The following is an 18,059-nucleotide window of genomic DNA, read 5'->3' as shown; positions in this document are numbered from 1 at the left end:
AACAAAAAGACAAAGTCCTTAAAAAGTTAAGTTCCTTAATGACTTACAGGTACACAGATTTTTAATTCACTCTATCCTTTCTATTTCCACAGCCCATGCCCTACTTAATGTTTTCTTTGCTTCTTGCCTAAACCATTGTAAGAATTTCCTCACTGGTCTCTCTCTTCCAATGGGGTTCCACAAAAAAAGAAAAGAAAAAAAAAGGGTCTTTGTAGTTAAAAAAAAAAAAAAAAGCGCAGAAAGTGCTAGGTTAAATGAGGTTTAAAAGTTTTTTTAACCTATAGTCCTTCTCACTGCCTTCAATATTCTATGTGTATTGTAAATTCCCAAGATACTATAGTATATAACCATTTCTTAATACTATGCTGGTGTTCTAAGCAGTATGAAAAATGTTGGCATAAGTGATAAACTACTATATAGGTCAAGGTCTTACCTTCCCTTTCCAAGTTTACCTCCCATTGTGCTTCCAGCATCCTGTAACGTCTACTACTCTTTTATACCTCTGTGCCCCTGTTCACGATGCCTCCCTATCTGCAATGTCCTTCCTCTCATCTCTACTTATTGAAATCATGCCCAGCCACAAAAGTGTAGGATCAAAAGGTACCTCCTCCAGGAAGTATTTCAAATTCTCTCCAATCTGATTTATTTTCAGCTTCCCCAAGACTCTATAACTTTATTATAGCAGTTGTTTGTCTGCTTTAGGTTATATTGTAACTATAACTTTCTTCCTCAAAAATTATAAGGAATAGAAAATAAGAATTTCCTAATACATAGTTGGTATTCAAAACACTTATGAATTGAAATAGTGATTTTAATTTTCCCAAAGAATGCTTGAAAATAGATCTCATTTCATTATACAAATACATACAAGCCTGCAAAACTGGTAAAACAGACGTTATCACTTTCCCCTATCACCAGATGACATATTATTATAAACATCATAATTACTATTATATTAAGCAGCTAACATTCCTTGAACATTAACTATATGCCAGATACTAAGCTAAGTGCTTTACACAGTCTATTTCATTTACTCCTCAAAACAATCATATAAAGTAGGTTCCATTATTACCACCAATTTACGGATGAGGAAACTGAAGCTCCAAGAGGTAAAATTACATGCCCAAGGTCTGACAGTAGTAGGTTAGGGCTAATAAATGGCAGAGCTTAGAATAAAATCCAGATCTGTCTGACTGCAAAGCTCACTGTTAACTGCTACACTTTTCTGCCTTTCAGTATTTGCCCAAGCATTTCTCACTAATAAACCGTGATGCTAATCACAGTTCATTTAAACTTAGTAATAAAAAATATTCAAAATTTTCAGAGTTCAAATAAAATGACATCTATACTGTTGAACCATGACAGCAACATGAAAATGAAAGAATTACTTACTTGCACAATTTGCCTTCTGCCATGTGGAATTGAAAAACTCAGACAGAATCACAACTATTTGCATCCTATCTGCCATTAAGAGACTTCTGGCACAACTATGACTCTCTGAGGAATTCTATAACGACAAAAGAAAAAGAAAGAAAAATACAATCTGAATATTTTCAGACTTCCCAAACAACAAGCTGAGGCAAAAAACCTTATAAAAATAATTCAAATATTTATTATAAGCATTTAATTTTTTTTGCTATAATCAAATAATGATGTCATTAATAACAACTGTAATAAAACAATAGCAGCTAACATTTATTGGTACCAGGTTCACTTGCAAGGGAAGAAAATCTTTGCTTCTTAAATAAATAAGTACTTGCTTCTATGGTACAATCTCAACTGCTTAGGCCCACATGTAATATTTCTTACTCCTTATGCACAGGAAAAAATTCTGGAAAGCTATTCACCAAAATGTAGCAGTAGTTATCTCTGAATAATGGAAATAGAGCAATTTTCATTTTCTTTTTTGCCTCTTTTATACTGTCTAAATTTTTCTACAATGAACATATATTATTTACACATTTTAAAAAACCTGGTGGATAAATGATCACAAAACATTGTTTCATCTTCTTGGCATTTTTTGGCTCAAAATCTTAAAATCCACAAGAAAATGTGATACATCTAGTTTGTACAGAAATAGTTTGTACCCAGATAGAAGAACATGCTTTCCACAGATCGTTTTAATAATGAAACTCACACTATGCAAATAATACATTCAAGTTCCTAAATTATTGGATCCTTATCTATTTCCTTTCCTTTTTGCCCCAAGCAAGGAACTAAGTCCTGCTGACTCTTCATTCTTTCAAAGTTATTTAACTCCTACTATTTACCAGGCACTATAAGAATCTTGGAGTTCTGAGTATACAAAGAGTATAAAGGAATGCCATCAACACTGGGTCTTCAGAACCTCCTCAGAGACATACAGATAAGGAATTAAATAGTGTCATTAGTAATAAAAGAGAGAATATGTTAACTCTAGAAAAGAACTGATCAGCCATGTGGGATAAGAAAAGAGGGAAGGAGGGCTTAACAGCAGAATTCTTGTTTCAAAATATCTCAAGATCATTTCGGGATGATTACCCTTTCTGTGGCTTAGTTTTGTTGTCTCATTAAAACATGCAGCCAAATGAATGCTTGCCTTTAAAATAGTAAATTGAATAAAACATTTTAAAAAGCCCTTTTCGGGCTTCCCTGGTGGCGCAGTGGTTGAGAGTCCGCCTGCCGATGCAGGGGACACGGGTTCGTGCCCCCGTCCGGGAAGATCCCACATGCCGCAGAGCGGCTGGGCCTGTGAGCCATGGCCGCTGAGCCTGCGGGTCCGGAGCCTGTGCTCCGCAACGGGAGAGGCCACAACAGTGAGAGGCCTGCGTACCACCAAAAAAAAAAAAAAAAAAAGCCCTTTTCTTGGAATTGCTTTCAGAGCAATATCAGCTACAGAAGAAGATTTCATAAAAGATCAAACAATGTTTTGTGATAATTTACCCACCAGATTAAAGTAGAGCACGGCCTAAAGAGTCAGAAAAACCTGGATTACTAGCTGGTAATCTTGGACAGCTGAGGTAAACTCTCTGAGGCTCAGTTTCACGATCATGAGTCCTACAGGTACAGTATTAAATGAAATACCATACATTAATCACTTAGCACAATGTCTGACACCCAGTAAGTAACTGATATATGCTATTTCACCTAGCTACCTGTTGCCAACAAGAAGTGCTCTAAGTGGGTGTAGCTGGCTAAGTATAACCAGTTACTTAAGTAGAGTCTTGTAAGTGGATGACTGGATATTTTAAAAATCAATACAGATAGAAACTAGGGGCCTGAACCAAGATGGTGGAGTAGAAGGACGTGCTCTCACTCCCTCTTGTGAGAGCACCAGAATCACAACTAGCTGCTGGACGATCATTGACAGGAAGACACTGGAACTCACCAAAAAAGACACCCCACATCCAAAGACAAAGGAGAAGCCACAATGAGATGGTACGAGGGGCACAATCACAGCAAAATCAAATCCCATAACTGCTGGGTGGGTGACTCACAGACTGGAGAACAATTATACCACAGAAGTCCACCCACTGGAGTGAAGGTTCTGAGCCCCATGTCAGGCTTCCCAACCTGTGGGTCCGGCAACGGGAGGAGGAATTCCTAGAGAATCAGACTTTGAAGACTAGTGGGATCTGATTGCAGGACTTCGACAGGACTGGGGGAATCTGATTGCAGGACTTCGACAGGACTGGGGGAAACGGAGACTCCACTCTTGGAGGGCACACACAAAGTAGTATGCGCATGGGGACCCAGGGGAAGGAGCAGTGAACCCAGGGGAGACGGAACCAGACCTACCTGGTAGTGTTGGAGGGTCTCCTGCAGAGGCGGGGGATGGCTGTGGCTCACCATGGGGACAAGGACACTGGCAGCAGAAGTTCTGGGAAGTACTCCTTGGCGTGAGCCCTCCCAGAGTCTGCCATTAGCCCCACCAAAGAGCCCAGGTAGGCTCCAGTGTTGGGTTGCCTCAGGTCAAATAACCAAGAGGGAGGGAACCCAGCCCCATCCATCAGCAGTCAAGTGGATTAAAGTTTTACTGAGCTCTGCCCACCAGAGCAACACCCAGCTCTACCCACCACCAGTCCCTCCCATCAGGAAACCTGCACAAGCCTCTTAGATAGCCTCATCCACCAGAGGGCAGAGAGCAGAAGCAAGAAGAACTACAATCCTGTGGAACAAAAACCACAGCTTGTGGAACAAAACCCACATTCACAGAAAGACAGACAAGATGAAAAGGAAGAGGGCTATGTACCAGATGAAGGAACAAGATAAAACCCCAGAAAAATAACTAAATGAAGTGGAGATAGGCAACCTTCCAGAAAAAGAATTCAGAATAATGATAGTGAAGATGATCCAGGACCTCGGAAAAACAATGGAGGCAAAGATCGAGAAGATGCAAGAAATGTTTAACAAAGACCTAGAAGAATTAAAGAACAAACAAACAGAGATTTACAATACAATAATTGAAATGAAAACTACACTAGAAGGAATCAATAGCAGAATAACTGAGGCAGAAGAACAGATAAGTGACCTGGAAGACAGAATGGTGGAATTCACTGCCATGGAACAGAATAAAGAAAGAAGAATAAAAAGAAATGAAGACAGCCTAAGAGACCTCGGGGACAACATTAAATGCAACAACATTCACATTATAGTGGTCCCAGAAGGAGAAGAGAGAAAGAAAGGACCTGAGAAAATATTTGAAGAGATTATAGTCGAAAACTTCCCTAATATGGGAAATGAAATAGCCATCCAAGTCCAGGAAGCACAGCAAGTCCCATATAGGATAAACCAAGGAGAAACACGCCTAGACACATACTAATCAAACTGGCAAAAATTAAAGACAAAGAAAAATTACTGAAAGCAGTAAGGGAAAAATGACAAATAACATACAAGGGAACTCCCATAAGGTTAACAGCTGATTTCTCAGCAGAAACTCTACAAGCCAGAAGGGAGTGGCATGATATACTTAAAGTGATGAAAGGGAAGAACCTACAGCCAAGATTATTCTACCTGGCAAGGATCTCATTCAGATTTGATGGAGAAATCAAAAGCTTTACAGACAAGCAAAAGCTAAGAGAATTCAGCACCACCAAACCAGCTCTACAACAAATGCTAAAGGAACATCTCTAAGTGGGAAACACAAGAGAAGAAAAGGACCTACAAAAACAAACCCAAAACAATTAAGAAAATGGTCAGAGGAACATACATATCAATACTTACCTTAAACGTGAATGGATTAAACGCTCCAACCAAAAGACACAGGCTTGCTGAATGGATACAAAAACAAGACCCATATATATGCTGTCTACAAGAGACCCACTTCAGACCTAGGGACACATACAGACTGAAAGTGACGGGATGGAAAAAGATATTCCATGCAAATGGAAATCAAAAGAAAGCTGGAGTAGCAATACTCATATCAGATAAAATAGACTTTAAAATAAAGAATGTTACAAGAGACAAGGAAGGATACTACATAATGATCAAGGGATCAATCCAAGAAGAAGATATAACAATTATAATATATATGCACCCAACACAGGAGCACCTCAATACATAAGGCAACCGCTAACAGATGTAAAAGAGGAAATCGACAGTAACACAATAATAGTGGGGGACTTTAACACCTCACTTACACCCATGGACAGATCATCCAAAATGAAAATAAATAAGGAAACAGAAGCTTTAAATGACACAATAGACCAGATAGATTTAATTGATATTTATAGGACATTCCATCCAAAATCGGCAGATTACACTGTCTTCTTAAGTGTGCACGGAACATTCTCCAGGATAGATCACATCTTGGGTCACAAAGTAAGCCTCAGTAAATTTAAGAAAATTGAAATCATATCAAGCATCTTTTCTGACCACAATGCTATGAGATTAGAAATGAATTACAGGGGAAAATACATAAAAAACACAAACACATGGAGGCTAAACACTACATTACTAAAACCAAGAGATTACTGAAGAAATCAAAGAGGAAATAAAAAAATACCTACAGACAAATGACAATAAAAACACTACAACCCAAAACCTATGGGATACAGCAAAAGCAGTTCTAAGAGGGAACTTTATAGCTATACAAGCCTACCTCAAGAAACAACAAAAATCTCAAATAAATAATCTAACCTTAAACCTAAAGGAACTAGAGAAAGAAGTACAAACAAAACCCAAAGTTAGCAGAAGGAAAGAAATCATAAAGATCAGAGCAGAAATAACTGAAATAGAAACAAAGAAAACAATAGCAAAGATCAATAAAACTAAAAGCTGGTTCTTCGAGAAGATAAACAAAATTGATAAACCATTAGCCAGACTCATCAACAAAAAGAGGGAGAGGACTCAAATCAATAAAATTAGAAATGAAAAGGGAGAAGTTACAACAGACACCGCAGAAATACAAAGCATCCTAAGAGACTACTACAAGCAACTCTATGCCAATAAAATGGACAACCTGGAAGAAATGGACAAATTCTTAGAAAGGTATAATCTTCCAAGACTGAACCAGGAAGAAATAGAAAATATGAACAGACCCATCACAAGTAATGAAATTGAAACTGTGATTAAGAATCTTCCAACAAACAAAAGTTCAGGACCAGATGGCTTCACAGGTGAATTCTATCAAACATTTAGAGAAGAGCTAACACACATCCTTCTCAAACTCTTCCAAAAAATTGCAGAGGAAGGAACACTCCCAAACTTATTCTATGAAGCCACCATCACCCTGATACCAAAACCAGACAAAGAAAAAAGAAAATTACAGACCAATATCACTGATGAATATAGATGCAAAAATCCTCAACAAAATACTAGCAAACAGAATCCAACAACACATTGAAAGGATCATACATCATGATCAAGTGGGATTTATCCCAGGGATGCAAGGATTCTTCAATATACACAAATCAGTCAATGTGATACACCAGATTAACAAATTGAAGAATAAAAACCATATGATCATCTCAATAGATGCAGAAAAAGCTTTTGACAAAATTCAACACCCATTTATGATGAAAACTCTCCAGAAAGTGGGCATAGAGGGAACCTACCTCAACATAATAAAGGCCATATATGACAAACCCACAGCAAACATCATTCTCAATGGTGAAAAACTGAAAGCATTTCCTTTAAGATCAGGAACAAGACAAGGATGTCCACTCTCACCACTATTATTCAACATAGTTTTGGAAGTCCTAGCCTCAGCAATCAGAGAAGAAAAAGCAATAAAAGGAATACAAACTGGAAAAGAAGACATAAAACTGTCACTGTTTGCAGATGACATGATACTATACATAGAGAATCCTAAAGATGCCACCAGAAAACTACTAGAGCTGATCAATGATTTTGGTAAAGTTGCAGGATACAAAATTAATGCACAGAAATCTCTTGCATTCCTATACACTAATGATGAAAAATCTGAAAGAGAAATTAAGGAAACACTCCCATTTACCATTGCAACAAAAAGAATAAAATACCTAAGAATAAACCTACCTAGGGAGACAAAAGACCTGAATGCAGAAAACTATAAGACACTGATGAAAGAAATTAAAGATGATACCAACAGATGGAGAGATATACCATGTTCTTGGATTGGAAGAATCAATATTGTAAAAATGACTATACTACCCAAAGCAATCTACAGATTCAATGCAATCCCTATCAAATTACCAATGGCATTTTTTACAGAACTAGGACAAAAAATCTTCAAATCTGTATGGAGACACAATAGACCCAGATAGCCAAAGCAGTCTTGAGGGAAAAAAACGGAGGTGGAGGAATCAGACTTTCTGATTTCAGACTATACTACAAACCTACAGTAATCAAGACAATATGGTACTGGTACAAAAACAGAAACATAGATCAATGGAACAAGATAGAACGCCCAGAGGTAAACCCACACACCTATGGTCAACAAATCTATGACAAAGGAGGCAAGGATATACAATGGAGATAATTGTATCTTCAATAAGCGGTGCTGGGAAAACTGGACAGCTACATGTAAAAGAATGAAATTAGAACACTCCCTAACACCATACACAAAAATAAACTCAAAATGGATTTGAGACCTAAATGTAAGACTGGACACTACAAAACTCTTAGAGGAAAACATAGGAAGAACACTGTTTGACATAAATCACAGCAAGATCTTTTTTGATCCACCTTCTAGAGTAATGGAAATAAAAACAAAAATAAACAAATGGGACCTAATGAAACTTCAAAGCTTTTGCACAGCAAAGGTAACCATAAACAAGAGAAAAAGACAACCCTCAGAATGGGAGAAAATATTTGCAAACGAATCAATGGACAAAGGATTAATCTCCAAAATATATAAACAGCTCATGCAGCTCAATATTAAAAAAAAAAACAACCCAATCCAAAAATGGGCAGAAGACCTAAATAGACATTTCTCCAAAGAAGACATACAGATGGCCAAGAAGCACATGAAAAGCTGCTCAACATCACTAATTATTAGAGAAATGCAAATCAAAACTACAATGAGGTATCACCTCACACCAGTTAGAATGGGCATCATGAGAAAATCTACAAACAACAAATGCTGGCGAGGGTGTGGAGAAAAGGGAACCCTCTTCACTGTTGATGGGAATGTAAACTGATACAGCCACTATGGAGAACAGTATGGAGGTTCCTTAAAAAACTAAAATAGAATTACCATATGATCCAGCAATCCCACTACTGGGCATATACCCAGAGAAACCCACAATTCAAAAAGACACTTGTGGGCTTCCCTGGTGGCGCAGTGGTTGAGAGTCCACCTGCTGATGCAGGGGACACGGGTTCGTGCCCCGGTCCGGGAAGATCCCACATGCCACGGAGCGGCTGGGCCCATGAGCCATGGCCACTGAGCCTGTGTGTCCGGAGCCTGTGCTCTGCAACGGAAGAGGCCACAGCAGTGAGAGGCCCGCGTACCGCAAAAAAAAAAAAAAAAGACACTTGTACCCCAACGTTCACTGCAGCACTATTTACAATAGCCAGGTCATGGAAACAACCTAAATGCCCATTGACAGACGAATGGATAAAGAAGATGTGGTACATAGATACAATGGAATATTACTCAGCCATAAAAAGGAATGAAATTGGGTCATTTGTTGAGACGTGGATGGATCTGGAGAGTGTCATACATAGTGAAGTAAGTCAGAAAGAGAAAAACAAATATCGTATATTAACGCATATATGTGGAACCTAGAAAAATGGTACAGATGAACCGGTTTGCAGGGCAGAAATTGAGACACAGATGTAGAGAACAAACGTATGGACACCAAGGGGGGAAAGCTGCAGGGGGGGTGCGTGTGGTGTGATGAATTGGGTGATTGGGATTGACATGTATACACTGATGTGTATAAAACTGATGACTAATAAGAACCTGCTGTATAAAGAAAAAATAAAAAATATCAATAAATAAATAAATAAATAAATATAAAAATCAATACAGAATAAGCTGTATGAGTGGTCAATGTGCGGAATAGTTCAGTTGAGGAAGACATCAGAGTAGTTGGGAGAAATATGGAGAGTTCATGGAGGAAGCAGGATTTGAACTAAGCCCTATACTAAGAAAGGGAAGGTTTTAAAATGGGGTAAATAAAATGATCAAGGGGTGAAAGTAGGAATGGTTATGTAGTATTCAGGGAGTATTCAGGAGGCCAGTGGAAGGTACCTCTATGAAAGTAGAGGCAGTAGAGGGAGAAGTCAGGGCAAGGTAATGAAGGGTCTTGAGGGTTATGAGAGTCACACAGTGGGAAACTTTTTAAGATTTTTGAGGAAGATGGCATGAAAAGCAGAGTTTGGAGAGCATAGGTCTATGTCACAATATGTAGGGCGAAGCAGGAGACTAAATAGACTATTTCCATAGTTCATGTATAATGAGAAGACAGTAGCAACAGTGAGAATGGAAAGTTAGCGATGAATAATCCCAACAATGATGATGTACTTTTGAATACCTAATGGTTCTAAAAGCTCTAAATGTATAACTCACTTAATCCTTGTAACAACTCTATGAAATAGGCAGTAGTATCCTTTTGGATTCAAACCCAGCCTCTTTCACTGCATGGCCTTGGGTAAGTTACTTAATCACTCTGAGGCTCAGTTTCTTTTTTTTTTTTTTTTTTTTTTTTTTTTTGCGGTACGCGGGCCTCTCACTGTTGTGGCCTCTCCTGTTGCGGAGCACAGGCTCCGGACGCACAGGCTCAGTGGCCATGGCTCATGGGCTCAGCCGCTCCACGGCATGCGGGATCTTCCCGAACTGGGGCATGAACCCGTGTCCCCTGCATCGGCAGGCGGACTCTTAACCACTGCGCCACCAGGAAAGCCCGAGGCTCAGTTTCTTAAAGCATGATATCCACCTATATATGTCTAGGTTCCTTATCTGGACAAAAGGTCCTTTAGGATGGAAACTTTGTCTTATATCTTTGTATTCCCAACACCTAGCACATGACAAAAAACATTGGCCTTTGGTTTATATTTAGAACTTTTAATACTCAAATCTGTCACAACCACTTAGCAGAAACCTAACCACAATGAATCCAACAATCCACTTTCATCATGCCTATTTGGCAAAATGCAAACAACCCACCGGATTATTTCCACAATAAATCCATAATCCCAAACTGTACTACTCACTTGCCTGTCTGCTCATTCTCCCCTGTTTAACACCACTATTGCAATCTTCTCCACTCTCCCTTGAAACTCTGATATCCCTCTCACCCTTTACTCTCAAGTGAAGATCTAGCCTCCTGGTTGACAGTGAAAACAGAGACCATCAAGCTGAAACTCTGATCTGCCTACCCCTCTACACCCAACCTCTCCTTCTACCCTCCTGTTAGAATGCAGAACGTGCCTGCCCCCTGTCGAAGGCTCATCTCTCTCTCTCTCTCTTTCTGTGGATGCCTTAGATCTCAACTACTCTGCCTTCTCAGGAAAACTGACCTTGTTTACTTTCCCACTGTTTCCTATATCTTCACTCTCTCTATAGGATTCTTCCTATCAGCATTTAAACATGTTCAGGTCTCTCCCATCTTAAGAAAGGAAGAAGGGAAGTAGAGACAGAGGGCTGGAGGGACAAAGGAACAGAAAGAAATTAAAAGAAAATCCCTGAGTCTCAATTCCTCTTTAGTGACCTCTCTTTCTTATATCTTCCTTATGGCCAAACTTTGAGTTGTGCAGGATCACTATTCCCACTTCCTCACCTTCCATTCATTATTTAATCTACTTTCATCTTACTCTCACCCCCAAGTGCTCCCTCAAAATGGCTCTTATGGCACCAAGAATGCCAGTGTTGATAGATTCACTTCTGGTCCTATCAGCTGGATTTGACACAAATAACCACCCCTTCCCTTTTCTCTGATTTATAGGACAGCACATTCTCCTGATTTTTCTTAATTTCTCCGACTCTTCTTTCTTGGTCTCTTTCAATATTTTATCCTCTAACCAAATCTTCAACCCAGCATTTCTTATGTATTCTCACTTCTTACTCAAACTCATCATGCAATGGTTTCAAACACTACTTTTAAGCTGACTACTCCCAAACCTATTATCCCCAATCCACATCTCTAGACATACATATCCAACCACATATGCAATATCTCCACCTAGATGTCTCACAAACACCTCAGAATCAACAAGTTCAATATCAAGTTCATGATCTTCCCCCACCAAACAGGTTCCTCCCTCCATCTTAGTAAATAGCAACCCTATTCACTAAGCTGCTCTTATTAAAACCCTGGAAATCATCGTTCCTTTCCTTCACATTCCATATTCAATTAACCACCAAGTTTTCTCAGTTCTACCTCCTAAAAATATCTCTGAAATCTATCCATTTCTCCCCATCACAATGGCCCCCATGTAGCCTAGCCACCACCATTTCTCACATCACTGCAAGAGTCTCTTAATTCATTTCCCCACACATACTCTTCCCCTACCCTCCCCAGTCCCTGTCCCCTCCATTTTCTCTCATGTAGCCATAATGACCTTTTAAAGTACAAATCGGATCATATCATTCACAGAATTGAACCCTTCAGTAATATCACACTGCTTTAAAATCAAAGACTAAAACCCTTAGTAATACCCTACAGGTAATATGACCTGGCACCTGCCCACTTCCTCAGGCTCAGATCACTAGTCTCCTCCTGGCTCACAGTGCTTTGAGTTCTTTCTAGTCCTCAAACACACCAGACTCCCATTCAGAGTCTTCACACCTGCTACTTCGTAACATGTATACATTCTCTCTCCTCCCCGACCTTCTCAAATTTTAGGTGTCAGCTTTAATCACTGACCACTTCTATCTACTCCCAGCTGATCTTGAATGCTCAAGATCAGCATTCTTGTTATATGCTTTGGTGGCATCTGGGAATTTTTTCTTTGCAACACTTATCACACCTGAATTAAATAATTACTTTTATAACAATATGTTTAATGGCTGTTTCCCCTACCAGACTACAAGCTCTGCTCATTCACAGCTATATCCCTAGTTACTACCACTACCCTGCACATAATAGGTACTCAATAATTTTTTTTTTTAGTGAATAAGAAGCACTACATTTTCTGATCTCCAATGAAAGACACAGATTACGTTATGCTATGTTCCAGTTTTCTCCCTATATTCCTAACAATTTATTAATCTACACTAAAACTATGTTGAATACTTCCAGATACATACCTCCAATCACAGGTTATATATATATATCTGCTTATATAAATTTTAAACAAACCAAGTATAATAAGATGAAGATTAGCAATTCAGAATCTGGGGGGCCAAAGCATCCTGGCAACCACTCTGGTGATGCTGAACAGCTCAATGAAACTACATCTCTATTCAGTTTAAATTAAAGAAGAAAGTATGACTCTAAGTAAGAGGGAATCCGTCAATTCTACTATTCAGGTTTCACAAATCACTGTATTCTTTACCTTAAGATAATAAAATTATATGGAGTCCTTGACCCAGTAATTCCAAGAGGAAGTGACTAGAAAATAGAATTCTCATCAGATAACTCTATTGCAGTTAAATGAATCAGCTTGCTGTGCCACAGAAATAACTTGCTAATTTCTACCTTTGGTTATCTTTCTCCTTGTTATACTCCCTTCCTCTCTCAATCAATCCATGGACATGGATTCACCCTAAAGAGGTGAGAAAGAATGTCTTGTTCATAATTCCGCTTGTAGGTATTCTCTGATTAACCCCACCTTGCTCTGTTCCCTCTTTTTTTTTTTTTTTTGCAGTACATGAGCCTCTCACTGTTGTGGCCTCTCCCGTTGCGGAGCACAGGCTCCGGACGCGCAGGCTCAGCGGCCATGGCTCATGGGCCCAGCCACTCCGCGGCATGTGGGATCCTCCCGGACCGGGGCATGAACCCGTGTCCCCTGCATCGGCAGGCGGACTCCCAACCACTGCGCCACCAGGGGAGCCCTGTTCCCTCCTTTAATTCAGCATCTCCTTCACTCTTTTGTTCTAAAATCCTATTGTACAATTTATAACATTCACATTGATGATTTTTTCCCTTTTTCTTTTTCTCAGTATAGATTTATTTTTATTTCCCCAACTACACTGATAGTTTAAGGCCTGGACTTTACCCTTCTTTTCCTTCAAATACCCTTTAACCAGACCAATATTTAAGAATAGCATGTGCTTGCTAATTAAGCTGATTTAAATGAAAGACTGAGTCTATGTGAGTCAAAGAAAATACATTACTCTCCAGAAACAATTTCCTGCCACACACACACAAAGGACAACTGATTCCTTTAAGTTCACTCCTGAGAAACTCAGACATAATTTTCCATAGGTTCATTATTACACATAACGGTTCAATTCCCAGGCCAATGTGAAAAGGCCTATAAAATCCACGAAGTACCTCACAACTGCAGAAATCATGCTTTTGAGCTACCACATCCAGCTCTACTGAGGAAAGGGGGTGGGGGGGAGGCAAGATCTAGGATGAGTTGGAGAGGAAATATGGATTGGGGAAAGGGGCTTCTGACCCTTTTTATCTCTTTACCCCGTTCCTTCACATAACAGTGAGGTGAGCTGGGTGCACAGGTCACTGGTAGAATCAGACACAAAGCAGAGGAAGCAAGTTTCTGCCGTCTCCACACTGGGAAGACTCCTGTAGGCAGTAGGGAATTCATGTGGAAATTCATGTACAAATAGGCCCATAATTGGCCCACAGATGCCCATATCACTGTGCCACCAGAGTTTGGGGTAATTTTTTAACCTCTTCTTAATTCCACAGAAACTACACAAATGAGGAATGTGTTTGCTGCCTCAAAAGATCCAAGCTTTGCTTCAGGACTCACGGTCATTCTGGCCACAGGACAATGCACCTAATTGCTTAAAACAGAATATGATGCCATATCATATCCTGCTGTAGTTGACAGGGACAAGTCTTTGGTGTTTTACTTTAAAATCATGGTGAGATATACTATATATATATATATATATATATATATATATATGTATATATATACATACACACACACACACACACATATATATATATATATATCCCTTGCTATACCCAGTAGAAGTATGCCTGAAAAATACTGCATGTAGGTCTACATTTACTTAAAGTACCTTGAAAAGTAGCTCTTTACAGAGACTGGCCACAGAATTTATTTAATGCAAATAAATTCCCTATTTTTGTAAAAAATACATATTTATGTCAAGTAATATCAGGCTGACAAAGTAGGATGCAACTATATATGTTTATATTTTGTCAAATCAACTATGATTTATGAAATAATTCCAACCACATTTTCATGAAACTTTTTTTTCCCAGTACAAGAGGAACTTTCCACTCCATAATCGCAAAGTCATTTCTCCTGTTTTTCCTCTACAAGGCATATCCAGCCCATACCTCATGACTCCCACCAGCCCTGACACTCTAATCCTTTCCTACTCGAGACCCTATAAGGTACTTAGGAACAAGGACATGTCTCTGTGGCTGCCTGCCTTCCTTCCTCCCTCCCTGCCGTCCTTTCTTTCTTTCTCTTTCTTTCAATTAAGACCCTCACAGCACCAACCACATGACCAGAAGAGCTCGAAGAGTACCAAGAGTGGAGGGCAGATTTACCATTTTGTAAAATTTTAGTTCCCATTTACTGAGAACTCTTACTATGTGTAGTAATAGTTTTCTAAGAGTTCCTCTCACCCCCATCTTACAGATGAGACAACAGTTACAGAGAATATAACTTGCCCAGAGTTCACCTTTAATAAGCAGAGAAGAACTGGTCTCCTGGCAGAATGGCTCCAGACTGTATTAATGACTAAAATGAACTCTCATGCATTATCTCTTTTTATTTTTTTTAACAGTCACATCTGGCAGCGGTTTTTCTCCATTCTATAGAGGAGGAAACTCCAAGATAATTAATCCAAGGTCAAACTGCTAGAAAGTGGTGGATCTGAAAATGCCTGGCTACAAAGCTCAAGCTCCTTACCACCAGCACACTATAGTTTCCCCACTCCACCTGGGGTTTCAGGAAAGTCCTTCCTGGGAACTCCAGGTGGAGATGGGAAGAAGCTGTGGCAGACTGGGGGGAAAGAGGTGACAAAAGGTAGAGTTGGAGTGCAGAAGCCCCAAGAAAACTAGTCATACCTATCTGCAAATATGTACCCAAAGATGCCCAACAGCAGCCATGGACGCAAAAATCCAAACCCCAAGCCCCATAATGCCACCCACTTTTCTGATGCCCCTAACTCCACAGTCCCAATCCAACCTCTTTTTCTCACAAAAGGGGAAACTGAGCACCACCCCCCCACCCCGAGTTAACCATCATTCCATCCTCCTCCCTTTCCAACAATCCACGCCAGAGGTCCCGGGTGTGCCTTCTACCCACCCCCACGGCTCGGCTGATGTTGTCCATCTTGCTGGCGACCTGTTGGAAGAGGGGATAGCAGGTCTGACAGAGGCGCACCGGCCGGGCGCCGCGCACCAGACACCCGGTCAGCTCTGCGCTGCTGTTGGCGAAGTCCAGCAGCAGCTCCCGGCACTCGGGATCCAGATCCGGCAAGTCTGGGGGTAGTGACAGTGGCCCCATCCTTCCGCCCTGCAGTAGAGCCAGGGACAAGTCCTCCACCTTCAGCAACTGCTCCTCCGACAGGAGGTCGTGCAGGACCCGGTGGGGACTGCTGCCCAAGGAGAAGGTGCCCAGAGCCAGCCCCGACCACAGCAGCGCCACCAGCAGCAGCCGCAGCAGCAGCAACGATGACCTCCGCCGCGCGACTGTCCGGTCCGGGTCCATCGCGGGGTTCACGAACCACAAGGCGCAGACCTCCTCCTCTCCGCCCCTAGTCGGTGCTGCGGACAGCTGCCGCTTCCGGCTTCCTTGGGCGCAGGCCGCGAGCAGGGTCACGAGGAGCGCGCGTCACGGCCCCGCCTCCGGCGCGCGGCGCCCCGCCCCATTGGCTGCAGAGAGCCTCTCGCGCCGCGGGCCGGAGCGCGTGCGGGAGCGCGCACAGAGGGGCGGTTTCGCGTTCCCAGCCTGTGCCAAGCGCCTGACCGAGGGGCGCGCGAGACCCGGGCGGCGTCAGCTGTGGAGGCCCGAGCTGAGGCTCGCCTGCCCTATGAATACAGGAGTCGGCCGCTTTGAGCAGTTAAATTTCGGGAGTCTTGCCCTCGGTTGCCCACCTCTTTAGCAGTTCGCCGAGTTCCAGAAGTCTGAGGAGTTGTGTGCCACAGAAAGACGGACGGCCTCCGCCGTGGGAATTACGAGTGAGTTCCCTGAGAAAGCCTGCTGGCACGTGCCTTGGCAGGTTTTTTTACTTGGTATTCCTTAGCATAATTTACCCCCTCAAAATATTTGGAAAGAATAATGACGTGTGTTGATTATTTTTGATAGTGGAGCCTAGCGGCTTACAAGCTTTTTTTTTTTTTTTTTTAAACTCAGTTGTGTCAGCGCTGTCCGATAGACTTCCTGAGGTGATGGAATTCTGTATCTGCGCTCATACAGTAGCCACTAGCCACTTGCGGCTGTGGAACACTCGTAATGTGGCTACTGCCACCGGGGAACTGAATTTTTAACTGTATTTAATGTGAATGTAAATAGCCCTATCTGGCGAGCGGTGCTGTGTCGGACAGCGCAGGTCTAAGTTCTCTCACTGTGTAGCCTGGTCCTTGGGTGGCTAATGTCCAGGTTTCCTTGCGACTGAAGGGGTTCCTGGGGTGCAGCCCAAGCCTGTATCCCAGTGCAAAAACCTGGAAAATCCTTGCCAAAGCGCTCAATTTCAAACTCCTATCCAGTTTCTGACAAGCCCAGGGCAATCTTTGGGGACACTCTGAAAAGCGTCCTGATACCACTACTGGGCTGTAAAAAGAATTTAGCTAATGACCTGGAAAACGGTTTTCTGACAAGTATCTGCTAACAAATTTGGTAGAAAAATTATTTCCTGGCTGTTTTGTGTCATCCCGCTTTCGTTTTTGCCTTGTAAATTGCAGAGCTACTGTACTAATTCCTATTCATCTTATGGTGCTAATTTATGTTTCTGGGAGTTGGTAGAGTTACTTTTTTAGCCAGTCTGTTTGATTATTGTTTTGTGTTCCTAATGGGAAGGGAGAAGAGGCCCATAATTTCTTTAACATGCCTCTTTATTCTTTTACTATTGCAAACAATATTGCAGGTAATAATCATATCCATACAAGGTTGGTATATGTTTAAGATAAATTCCTACCAGTAGACTTGCTGGGTCAGAGAGTATGTGCATTTGTGATGTTGTTGATTGTGCTATATTACTTTCCACGGAGGTTTAATAATTTACTCATAATGGTTCCTAAAGAACTCCTAAAGAATGGTAATTCTAACATGTAGAAAGACCTAAAAGTTATAGGATGACATTTGAGAAAATTAAGAAAACTTATTTTACTGGGGTGGCTAATGTCCAGCTTTCCTTAGGACTGAAGGAGTTCCTGGAGTGCAGCACAAACCTGCATCCAATGCAAAAACCTGGAAAATCCTGGACAAACCACTCAATTTCAAACTTCCCTTCCTGGAGCAATTCCATCCTAAAGCTGTTAGATCAAGTAGCGTAAGGTTGGCATCCATGCTTGGTGGGGTGGGGGTGTCAGAGGCCCAGA

At 41.1% G+C, this 18,059-nt stretch overlaps 1 protein-coding gene across 1 annotated transcript in view; it reads right to left on the bottom strand.

Moving 5' to 3' along the window:
* OSTM1 (osteoclastogenesis associated transmembrane protein 1) overlaps positions 1–16,318 on the bottom strand; it is a 41,624-nt gene extending 25,306 nt beyond the window's left edge. Inside the window, exons 1-2 of the mRNA XM_082634405.1 lie at positions 15,826–16,318; positions 1,393–1,507 (exon numbers count right to left, since the gene is read on the bottom strand). Of these exons, the coding sequence (XP_082490531.1) occupies positions 1,393–1,507; positions 15,826–16,230 (520 nt within the window). The 5' untranslated portion in view covers positions 16,231–16,318. The remainder of the gene's footprint in view (positions 1–1,392; positions 1,508–15,825) is intronic.
* Between the last annotated feature and the right edge of the window lie 1,741 nt (positions 16,319–18,059).

This window comes from Mesoplodon mirus, assembly GCF_964341445.2.
Source record: "Mesoplodon mirus genome assembly, chromosome: 10".
Lineage (NCBI taxonomy): Eukaryota > Metazoa > Chordata > Mammalia > Artiodactyla > Ziphiidae > Mesoplodon > Mesoplodon mirus.
The sequence above is the reverse complement of the archived record's forward strand: the minus strand, read 5'-3'. Positions and strand labels throughout refer to the sequence as shown.